This window comes from Coregonus lavaretus (genome assembly GCF_964263955.1).
Source record: "Coregonus lavaretus genome assembly, chromosome: 17".
Classification (NCBI taxonomy): domain Eukaryota; kingdom Metazoa; phylum Chordata; class Actinopteri; order Salmoniformes; family Salmonidae; genus Coregonus; species Coregonus lavaretus.
In genome coordinates, this window is record NC_140004.1 from 38,818,604 (window position 1) to 38,831,081 (window position 12,478).

Below are 12,478 nucleotides of genomic sequence, written 5' to 3' on the forward strand. Positions count from 1 at the left end.
TTGTCACAGAGCTATTGTTCTGCACACCACTGTCCCTAAACACACACACACACACACACACACACACACACACACCCACGTTATCCTCCGCTCCACTATAACCTATAGCCTATATTCCCCCCAGGTTCACATGACTCGTTCAGTTTCTACATAGATGAGTCCTCTCCGGTTGGTCCTGAGCAGACTGACGCCGTCCAGAACTTTGTGTCCGTCTTCGGCACGGTGGCCAAGAAGCTGATGCGCAAATGGCTCGCCACTCAGACCATGAACTTCTCCAGCCAGCTGGAGGCCGGCGTCCGCTTCTTTGACCTGCGCATCTCCACCAAGCCCCGGGACCCAGACAACGAACTCTTCTTCGCTCACGGTCTCTTCAGCGCCACGGTGAATAGAATTAATCACTATACAACTTTGTTTTACCAGACATTCCTGACCACCTGACCAGAAAAAAGCTATTGTCTATAGCTACAGGTCAGGAACAACTCTGGACCATGTTCAGTGGGTACAGTATGACTGGTCTGACACTATCTCTGCTCTCCTGTGGGGTGTGTGTTGTGTTGTCCTTCCAGGTGAGAGAAGGCCTGGAGCAGATCAGCTCCTTCCTGTCGGCCCATGCCAGAGAGGTGGTGTTCCTGGACTTTAACCATTTCTACGGGGTTCAGAACCTGCACCATGAGAAACTGGTCTCAATGCTGAGGGATGTGTTCGGGGAGAAACTCTGCCCTGTCGTCTTCGCTCAGGAAGTAAGATGCTCTTCTGTACAAACTAAGACTTTCAATCTCTGTGCTCCCTCAAGAGTGTCCACTATGCAGGTTGATGTTTATTGTCATGCGTCTTGTCCTGGAGGCAGAACTGAGTGAATTCCCCTTAAATAGGCCAGCTGCAAAGTCAAAATTGGCTATATTGTAAACATTTATGAAAACAAACATTTGCTTTTTGGTCTTAAGTTACGGTTAAAGTTAGTCATTAGGCTTAGCAGTGTGGTTAAGTTTAGGGTTATGACTTTGTGGCTGTGCCAGCTATTGACCACTCTGCAGAGAGAATTTGCTCCCGCTATGGCTCTGGAAGTTTCCTAAAGACAAAGGCTTATCTCCCTCTCTCCCCTCCTCCCTTCCTCTAGGTGAGTCTCCAGTATCTGTGGGAGAATGAATACCAGGTACTGGTGTTCTATCACAGTCCTATGGCCCTGGAGGTGCCCTTCCTGTGGCCGGGTCAGATGATGCCTGCTCCCTGGGCCAACACCACTGACCCCGACAAGCTGATCCAGTTCCTCCAGGCCTCTGTGGCTGACCGCAGGTCTGTCTGTCTGTCCCTTGATCTTTCACCCTGTCTTGTCCTGGACAGTGTGTTGACTTGAAAACAGGGAAAAGCACTTATTGCGTCTTTAATTGTGACTGTATAGTAAGGTTTGATGTGATTTGTATGATTGCAGGAGGAAGGGAACATTCTTCGTCTCCCAAGTGGTCCTTACACCTAAGGCCAGCACCGTCATGAAAGGAGTGACTAGCGGACTGAGGGAGACCATTACAGAAAGGTGAGTCTGTGTGTGTGTCTCTCTCTGTGTGTGTGTGTCTCTCTCTGTGTGTGTGTGTGTCTCTGTGTGTGTGTGTGTCTCTGTGTGTCTCTGTGTGTCTCTCTCTCTGTGTGTGTGTGTGTGTGTGTGTGTGTGTCTCTTTTTGTCTGTGTGTGTCTCTGTGTGTCTGTGTGTATCTGTGTCTCTGTGTCTGTGTGTCTCTGTGACTGTGTGTCTCTGTGTCCGTCTCTCTATGTGTATATGTCTGTCTCTGTCTGTCTGTGTGTGTGTGTCTCTGTCTCTTTGTGTGTGTGTCTCTGTGTGTGCGCGTTGTTGGAAAGCAAACTTCTACGTTACTTCAAGTTCATTGTGGTGGGGACATTGCCTGGAGGGCTGAGCGATAGACTGTCTCACTTACCCCTGTGTTTGTGTGTGGTGTGTGTCTCTCTGTGTGTGTGTGTGTCTCTCTGTGTGTGTGTCTCTGTGTGTCTGTGTGTCTCTGTGTCTGTGTGTCTCTGTGACTGTGTGTCTCTGTGTCTGTCTCTCTGTGTGTGTGTATGTGTGTGTCTCTGTGTGTGTGTGTGTGTGTGTGTGTGTCTCTGTGTGTCTGTGTGTCTCTGTGACTGTGTGTCTCTGTGTCTGTCTCTCTGTGTGTATATGTCTGTCTCTGTCTCTGTGTGTGTGTGTGTGTCTGTCCTGTCTGTCCGTCTGTCCGTCTGTCCGTCTGTCCGTCTGTCCGTCTGTCTGTCTGTCTGTCTGTCTGTCTGTCTGTCTGTCTGTCTGTCTGTCTGTCTGTCTGTCTGTCTGTCTGTCTGTCTGTCTGTCTGTCTGTCTGTCTGTGTCTCTGTGTGTGTATGTGTGTGTCTCTGTGTGTGTATGTGTGTGTCTCTGTGTGTGTATGTGTGTCTCTGTGTCTGTGTGTCTCTGTGTCTGTGTGTCTCTGTGTCCGTCTCTCTGTGTGTATATGTCTGTCTCTGTCTGTCTGTGTGTGTGTCTGTCTCTGTCTGTCTGTCTGTGTGTGTGTGTGTGTGTGTGTCTGTCTGTCTGCCTGTCTGTCTCTCTGTGTGTTTGTCTCTCTCTGTGTGTGTGTGTCTCTGTGTCTGTGTGTCTCTGTGACTATGTGTGTGCGCGTTGTTGGAAAACAAACTTCTACGTTACTTCAAGTTCATTGTGGTGGGGACATTGCCTGGAGGGCTGAGCGATAGACTGCCTGTTATGATGAGTTTTTGGTATTCTGAAGTTGAAGATGCAAGAATTTACTTAGACATTCTGTGGAGATTTTATACCAAGTATTTATTGGATCATGAGCTCGTGGGTTCATCTAACAAACGGACATTGCTTTGCCCTTCGTCAGTTGAACTGCCCACATATACAAATCTAACCTCCTTTATACTCTTGGTTATACTCCCTTTCACATACATCTGGCAACCATCATAGCACTCCATTTCTCTGTTGTTATTACCCTTTGCCCCAGGACATTATATCCTGTCCATCACTCATACTACCCTAAACATCAGAAACTCCTTTGACATAATGGAATGTAGACTTTCTGTCTCCTAACCACTTATCTAGTAACTCTAACCTGTTCCCCACGATACTATGACATGACATCATTACACCATAAAAACATAATATCACTGCCTCACTTACCCCTGATGACAACGCTGTAGGATGCTGGGTTTCTCTCTCTCTCTTTCTCTCTCATCTCTCCTTTACTTACCCCTGATGACAACGCTGTAGGATGCTTGGTTTCTCTCTCTCTCTTTCTCTCTCATCTCTCCTTTACTTACCCCTGATGACAACGCTGTAGGGATGCTGGGTTTCTCTCTCTCTCTTTCTCTCTCATCTCTCCTTTACTTACCTCTGATGACAACGCTGTAGGATGCTGGGTTTCTCTCTCTCTCTTTCTCTCTCATCTCTCCTTTACTTACCTCTGATGACAACGCTGTAGGGATGCTGGGTTTCTCTCTCTCTCTTTCTCTCTCATCTCTCCTTTACTTACCCCTGATGACAACGCTGTAGGATGCTGGGTTTCTCTCTCTCTCTTTCTCTCTCATCTCTCCTTTACTTACCCCTGATGACAACGCTGTAGGATGCTGGGTTTCTCTCTCTCTCTTTCTCTCCCATCTCTCCTTTACTTACCCCTGATGACAACGCTGTAGGGATGCTGGGTTTTTCCCTCTCATCTCTCCTTTACTTACCCCTGATGACAACGCTGTAGGATGCTGGGTTTCTCTCTCTCATCTCTCCTTTACTTACCCCTGATGACAACGCTGTAGGATGCTGGGTTTCTCTCTCTCATCTCTCCTTTACTTACCCCTGATGACAACGCTGTAGGATGCTGGGTTTCTCTCTCTCATCTCTCCTTTACTTACCCCTGATGACAACGCTGTAGGATGCTGGGTTTCTCTCTCATCTCTCCTTTACTTACCCCTGATGACAACGCTGTAGGATGCTGGGTTTCTCTCCTTTCTTTCTACATCCTTATTTTCTCTTTCCTTTATTGCCGTCTATTTTCCCATTTCATTGCTTTGAGATTAAATATATTTTTCACCTGAAATTGTGTTTAATGTGCTATTATCTGTCTGTTTTCATCAATTGTGGACTAGTTTATAGACCTAAAGAAGAACATTGTACATTGTACATTGCACATTGTTCAATCGACTGTAAACCCATTCAAATCCAGGACTGTAGCATTCCAACCAGTTTGACAGAACTTCGCCACAGGAGACACCAGCTATACAAAGTATATAATATCTCGCCACCCACATTGGTTCGTTCACATGATTGCACCAAGCAGTGTGTCAGACATGCTTCTCCAGCACAGACAGCCCTTATCATAATGACTTATACTCTTTAACAGCTCTAGCTACTCAACAGCTCACTGTTACACCAACCAACTTGGACTCATCATACAGTACATACTTCTCTCTCTCTCTCTCTCTCTCTCTCTCTCTCTCTCTCTGTCTCTCTGTCTCTCTCTCTCTCTCTCGCGCTCTCGCTCTCTCTCGCTCTCTCTCTCTCTCGCGCTCACGCTCGCTGTCTCTCGCGCTCTCTCTCGATCTCTCGCTTGCTCTCTCTCTCGCTCTCTCTCTCTCTCTCTCTCTCTCTCTCTCTCTCTCTCTCTCTCTCTCTCTCTCTCTCTCTCTCTCTCTCTCTCGCTCTCTCTCACACTGTCTCAATTCAATTTCAATTCAATTTAAGGGCTTTATTGGTATGGGAAATATATGTTAACATTGCCAAAGCAAGTGAAGTAGATAGTAAACAAATGTGAAATAAACAATAAAAATTAACAGTAAACATTACACTCAGAAGTTCCAAAAGAATAAAGACATTTCAAATGTCATATTATGTATATAAACAGTGTTGTAACAATGTGCAAGTAGTTGAAGTATGAAGGGGAAAATAAATAAACAGATAAATATAGGTTGTATTTACAATGTTGTTTGTACTCCACTGGTTGCCCTTTTCTCATGGCAACGGGCCACAAATCCTGCTGCTGTGATTGCACACTGCGGTATTTTGCCTAACAGATATGGGAGTTTATCAATGTTTGATTTGTTTTCAAATTATTTGTGGGTCTGTATGATCTGTGGGAAATAAGTGTCTCTATTGTGTTCATACATTTAGCAGGATGTTAGGAAGTGCAGCTCAGTTTCCACCTCATTTTGTGGGCAGTGTGCACATAGCCTGTCTTCTCTCAAGAGCCAGGTCTGCATATGGCGGCCTCTCTCAATAACAAGGCTATGCTCAGTCTGTACATAGTCAAGGATTTTCTTAATTTGGTGTCAGTCACAGTGGTCAGGTATTTTTGGGGGGTTGATTCTTTCCAATATGTCAAATAGTTCTCTTTTTGCTTTTTAAAAATAATTTGGTTGGGTCTAAATGTATTTCTTTCAGAGCCCCAGAACAAGCTGGCTCAGGAGACTCTTCTCTAGGATAATCTCTCTGTAGGTGAGGGCTTTGTGGTGGAATGTGTGGGCATCACTTCCTTATAGGTGGTTGTAGAATTTAACAGCTCTTTTCTGGATTTTGATAACTAGTGGGTATTGTTTGGGGTTTTGTGTTGTACACACAGTATATTTTTGGCAGAATTCTGCATGCAGTCTCAATTGGGTGTTTGTCCCATTTTGTGAATTATTGGTTGGTGAGTGGACCCCAGACCACAAAACCATAGAGGGCAATGGGTTCGATATCTGATTGAAGTATTCTTAGCCAGGTCCAAATTGGGATGTTGAGTTTTATGTTGATGGCATAGAAGGCCCTTCTTGCCTTGTCTCTTAGATCGTTCACAGCCTTGTGGAAGTTACCTGTGGTGTTGATGTTTAGGCCTAGGTAGGTATACACTGTAATTATTGTGTGTGCTCTTGGGCAACAGTGTCTAGATAGAATTTGTATTTGTTGTCTTGGCTACATTACCTTTTTTGGAACACCATTATTTTTGTCTTACTGAGATTCACTGTCAGGGCCCAAGTCTGACAGAATCTGTGCAGAAGATCTTGGTGCTGCTGTAGGCCCTCCTTGGTTGGGGACAGAAGCACCAGATAATCTGCAAACAGTAGACATTTGATTTCTGAGTCCAGTAGGGTGAGGCCGGGTGCTGCAGACTGTTCTAGTGCCCTCGCCAATTCATTGATATACACTGAGTGTACAAAACATTAAGAACAACTTCCTAATATTGAGTTGCACTCCCCCCCTTTGCCATCAGAACAGCCTCAATTCGTCTGGGCACGGACTCTACAAGGTGTCGAAAGCGTTCCACAGGGATGCTGGCCCATCTTGACGCCAATGCATCCCACATTTGTGTCAATTTGGCTGGATGTCATTTGGGTGGTGGACCATTCTTGATACACACAGGAAACTGTTGAGCGTGAAAAACCTAGCAGCGTTGCAGTTCTTGACACAAACCGGTGCGCCTGGTACCTACTACCATACCCCGTTTGATCACTTATTGATGTAACTTGTTAAATCCATATCAATCAGTGTAGATGAAGGGGAGGAGACAGGCTAAATAAGGATTTTTAAGCCTTAAGACAATTGAGACATGGATTGTGTATGTGTGCCATTCAGAGGGTGACTAGGCAAGACAAAAGATTTAAGTGCCTTTATAGTTTTCACCTGGATTCCCCTGGTCAGTCTGTCATGGAAAGAGCACTCAGTGTGTATGTTGAAGACAGTGGGACTCAAACTGCATCACTGTCTCACCCCACGGCCCTGAGGAAAGAAATATGTGTGTTTATTGCCAATTTTAACTGCACACTTGTTTGTGTACATGGATATTATAATATTGTATGTTTCCCCCCCCAACATTGCATTCCATCAATTTGTATAGCAGACCCTCATGCCAAATTGAGTCAAATGCTTTTTTGATATCACCAAATCATGAGTAGATTTTGCTTTTGTTTTGCTTTGTTTGTTTGTCAATTAGGGTGTGCAGGGTGTATATTTGGTCATAGCATATGGTTCATATGGAGATTGTCAGCAGATGTGGTTTTCCTGCAAGAGTTACATTTTAAAAAAGGAGACGTAATATTTAAAGAGGAGCTGGGTTGGAGAGGCCTATGCTGCCACCTACTGTAGTAACAGCAGAGGTGTAGGCATCCTGATAAATAAGAATACACCCTTTTCCCTTATATCCCAACACACGGATCAAGAAGGACGTTTTCTAATGTTGAATATCACCTCAGATGTTGAAAAATACACATTGATTTAATTAAATATCCTGCCAGGGGAAAATCTGGTGTTTTTAGATAGAATTCAAGCTACAGTGCATTCGGAAAGTATTCAGACCCATTGACCTTTTACACATTTTGTTACGTTACAGCCTTATTCTAAAATTGATTATTTATTTTTTTATCTGAGCAATCTACACACAATACCCCATAATGACGAAGCGAAAACAGGTTTTTGCAAATGTTTTACCAAATAAAAAACTGAAATACCTTATTTACTTAACTATTCAGACCCTTTGCTATGAGACTCAAAATTGAGCTCAGGTGCATCCTGTTTCTATTTATTATCCTTGAGATGTTTCTACAACTTGATTGGAGTCCACCTGTGGTAAATTCAATTGATTGGACATGATTTGGAAAGGCACACACCTGTCTATATAAGGTCCCACAGTTGACAGTGCATGTCAGAACAAAAACCAAGCCATGAGGTCGAAGGAATTGTCCGTAGAGTGCCGAGACAGGATTGTGTCGAGAAACAGATCTGGGGAAGGGTACCAAAACATTTCTGCAGCATTGAAGGTCCCCAAGAACACAGTGGCCTCCATCATTCTTAAATAGAAGAAGTTTGGAACCACCAAGAATCTTCCTAGAGCTGGCCGCCCGGCCAAACTGAGCATCCGGGGGAGAAGGGCCTTGGTCAGGGAGGTGACCAAGAATCTGATGGTCACTCTGACAGAGCTCTAGAGTTCCTCTGTGGAGATGGGAGAACCTTCCAGAAGGACAACCATCTCTGCAGCACTCCAGCAATCAGGCCTTTATGGTAGAGTGGCCAGACGGAAGCCACTCCTCAGTAAAAGGCAAAGCCCGCTTGGAGTTTGCCAAAAGGCAAGATTCTCTGGTCTGATGAAACCAAGATTGAACTCTTTGGCCTGAGTGCCAAGCGTCACATCTGGAGGAAACCTGGAAATCCCTACAGTGAAGCATGGTGGTGGCAGCATCATGCTGTGGGGGTGTTTTTCAGCGGCAGGGACTAGGAGACTATTCAGGATCGAGGCAAAGATGAACTGAGCAAAGTACAGAGAGATCCTTGATGAAAACCTGCTCCAGAGCACTCCGGACCTCGGACTGGGGCGAAGGTTCACCTTCCAACAGGAGAACGACTTTAAGCACACAGCCAAGACAATGCAGGAGTGGCTTCGGGACAGGTCTCGGAATGTCCTTGAGTGGCCCAGCCAGAGCCCGGACTGAATATTTATATAAATGTGATATTTCAGTTGTTGTTTTTTTCTTTATAAATTAGCAAACATTTCTAAAAATTATTCAAGGATTGACTACATTTTTATTTCCAAAAATGCACTCAACAATTTACTGGGTTAAACAATCCATGACATATTGATATCGGATCATTCTCCTGTATCATGCTTAATTACACCAACAGAAAATGCACTTAGTGACAACATATGGAGAATGAACAGAGTGCATCTTCAAGACCCGAAATGTATTATATACATAAATGAAAAAATACAAAAATGTACCATTACAAATGTAGACATAGAGGGCAGAGAAAAGACAACTTCCGACATAATTTGGGGTATTTGGGCTTTTAAGGTGCAAATTAGGGGAATGATAATCTCATACTCAGCAAAAGTTAAATCTGAGTTAGTGATTTATTTTTCTTTAATTTTAATTTCTATCTTAGAAAAAGCCCACAAATAATCTTTACAAGGTAAAGAAGAAAATACAATTTCTGAACGTAAGCAGAAATATGATCTTTTACTTTTGAAGAGAGGCAATAACTACAGGTTAAACTCAAATAAAGCATACAATTTAACAGCAAATAAACCTGGTAAGCATCTCACAGCCGTTACAAAACGTATACACACAAAACCAGTTAAAAATGTTAAAGATAAGGATACAAATGCTTTAATTAGAAACAACAACGCTATTAATTATAATTTTAAAAGCTTATATGAAATGCTATATAAATCAGAAATTAAAAACAGTTGGACTGATCCTACAGCCTTCTTACACTCAATAATCCTGAAGCTGCTGTCAGTAGACAGAAAATAAACTAAAAATAGAAATCACCCAAAAATAAATATTAGTCGTTGTTAAAATATTTGCGTGGAGAAAAACACCAGATATGGCAACACTTGAAACATATTAAACAAACAGGGTTTATTAAAAATGTACATTTACAAACAAATACAAGAACATGTTTTAGTATAATACAATATGCTAAAAAACAAGATATGCATTAATCAATAATGGCTGTAGATGCCGAAAATGCTTTCGACAGACTTGAATGGCCTCTTCTATTCAAAACTTTGGAAGCCTTCAACTTTCCAGCTGAAATAATACATTTAATACAAATATTATAAAACATATCCTAAAGCAAAAATATAAACATAATACATTATCTGATTAAATTGGGCGGCAGGTAGCTTAGTGGGTAAGAGCGTTGTGCCAGTAACCGAAAGGTCGCTGGTTCTAATCCCCGAGCCGACTAGGTGAAAAATCTGTCGATGTGCCCTTAAGCAAGGCACTTAACCCTAATTGCTCCTGTAAGTCGCTCTGGATAAGAGCGTCTGCCAAATGACTAAAATGTAAATGTAAAATGTAAATTGCTTTAGAAAGGGGCACAAGACAGGGATGTCCTCTCTCCCCCCTCTTGTTTGCACTGGCAATTGAACCGCTTGCAGAAAGAATTAGACAGGACCTAAACGTAACATATCAGTATAGGTAAATATTAATATAAACTAAACTTATTTGCCAATCTCCTGATATACAGTTGAAGTCGGAAGTTTACATACACCTTAGTCAAATACATTTAAACTCAGTTTTCCACAATTCCTGACATTTAATCCTAGTAAAACTTCCCTGTCTTAGATCAGTTAGGATCACCACTTTATTTGAAGAATGTGAAATGTCAGAATAATAGTAGAGAGAATGATTTCTTTCAGCTTTTATTTATTTAATATTCCCAGTGGGTCAGAAGTTTACATACGCTCAATTAGTATTTGGTAGCATTGCCTTTAAATTGTTTAACTTGGGTAGCCTTCCACAAGCTTCCCACAATAAGTTGGGTGAATTTTGGCCCATTCCTTCTGACAGAGCTGATGTAACTGAGTCAGGTTTGTAGGCCTCCTTGCTCGCACACGCTTTTTCAGTTCTGCCCACAGATTTTCTGTAGGATTGAGGTCAGGGCTTTGTGATGGCCACTCCAATACCTTGACTTTGTTGTCCATAAGCCATTTTGCCACAACTTTGGAAGTATGCTTGGGGTCATTGTCCATTTTGAAGACCCATTTGCGACCAAGCTTTAACTTCCTGACTGATGTCTTGAGATGTTGCTTCAATTTATCCACATAATTTTCCTTCCTCATGATGCCATCTATTTTGTGAAGTGCACCAGACCATCCTGCAGCAAAGCACACCCACAGCATGATGCTGCCATCCCCGTGCTTCATGGTTGGGATGGTGTTCTTCGGCTTGCAAGCAACCCCCTTTTCCTCCAAACATAACGATGGTCATTATGGCCTAACAGTTCTAGAGTGGGGGAAAAAAGTATTTAGTCAGCCACCAATTGTGCAAGTTCTCCCACTTAAAAGATGAGAGAGGCCTGTAATTTTCATCATAGGTACACGTCAACTATGACAGACAAAATGAGAAAAACATTTCCAGAAAATCACATTGTAGGATTTTTTTATGAATTTATTTGCAAATTATGGTGGAAAATAAGTATTTGGTCAATAACAAAAGTTTATCAATACTTTGTTATATACACTTTGTTGGCAATGACACAGGTCAAACGTTTTCTGTAAGTCTTCACAAGGTTTTCACACACTGTTGCTGGTATTTTGGCCCATTCCTCCATGCAGATCTCCTCTAGAGCAGTGATGTTTTGGGGCTGTCGCTGGGCAACACGGACTTTCAACTCCCTCCAAAGATTTTCTATGGGGTTGAGATCTGGAGACTGGCTAGGCCACTCCAGGACCTTGAAATGCTTCCTACGAAGCCACTCCTTCGTTGCCCGGGCGGTGTGTTTGGGATCATTGTCATGCTGAAAGACCCAGCCACGTTTCATCTTCAATGCCCTTGCTGATGGAAGGAGGTTTTCACTCAAAATCTCACGATACATGGCCCCATTCATTCTTTCCTTTACACGGATCAGTCGTCCTGGTCCCTTTGCAGAAAAACAGCCCCAAAGCATGATGTTTCCACCCCCATGCTTCACAGTAGGTATGGTGTTCTTTGGATGCAACTCAGCATTCTTTGTCCTCCAAACACGACGAGTTGAGTTTTTACCAAAAAGTTCTATTTTGGTTTCATCTGACCATATGACATTCTCCCAATCCTCTTCTGGATCATCCAAATGCACTCTAGCAAACTTCAGACGGGCCTGGACATGTACTGGCTTAAGCAGGGGGACACGTCTGGCACTGCAGGATTTGAGTCCCTGGTGGCGTAGTGTGTTACTGATGGTAGGCTTTGTTACTTTGGTCCCAGCTCTCTGCAGGTCATTCACTAGGTCCCCCCGTGTGGTTCTGGGATTTTTGCTCACCGTTCTTGTGATCATTTTGACCCCACGGGGTGAGATCTTGCGTGGAGCCCCAGATCGAGGGAGATTATCAGTGGTCTTGTATGTCTTCCATTTCCTAATAATTGCTCCCACAGTTGATTTCTTCAAACCAAGCTGCTTACCTATTGCAGATTCAGTCTTCCCAGCCTGGTGCAGGTCTACAATTTTGTTTCTGGTGTCCTTTGACAGCTCTTTGGTCCTGGCCATAGTGGAGTTTGGAGTGTGACTGTTTGAGGTTGTGGACAGGTGTCTTTTATACCGATAACAAGTTCAAACAGGTGCCATTAATACAGGTAACGAGTGGAGGACAGAGGAGCCTCTTAAAGAAGAAGTTACAGGTCTGTGAGAGCCAGAAATCTTGCTTGTTTGTAGGTGACCAAATGCTTATTTTCCACCATAATTTGCAAATAAATTCATTAAAAATCCTACAATGTGATTTTCTGGATTTTCTTTTCTCAATTTGTCTGTCGTAGTTGACGTGTACCTATGATGAAAATTACAGGCCTCTCTCATCTTTTTAAGTGGGGGAACTTGCACAATTGGTGGCTGACTAAATACTTTTTTCCCCCACTGTATGTTTGTTTCATCAGACCAGAGGACATTTCTCCAAAAAGTACGATGTTTGTCCCCATGTGCAGTTGCAAACCGTAGTCTGTCTTTTTTATGGCGGTTTTGGTGATAAGAGGTGTTGGGTTTGCGCCAGACATAGTGTTT

General features: G+C 43.1%; 1 protein-coding gene across 1 annotated transcript in view; it reads left to right on the top strand.

The window, feature by feature from the left end:
• Window positions 1–12,478, top strand: part of LOC311144296 (PI-PLC X domain-containing protein 3-like) — a gene marked incomplete at its 3' end in the record, with an annotated part of 79,477 nt that overhangs the window by 35,802 nt on the left and 31,197 nt on the right. The window contains exons 2-5 of the mRNA XM_084180324.1: window positions 125–381; window positions 567–740; window positions 1,118–1,293; window positions 1,430–1,531. Coding sequence (XP_084036450.1) covers window positions 125–381; window positions 567–740; window positions 1,118–1,293; window positions 1,430–1,531 — 709 coding nt within the window. The remainder of the gene's footprint in view (window positions 1–124; window positions 382–566; window positions 741–1,117; window positions 1,294–1,429; window positions 1,532–12,478) is intronic.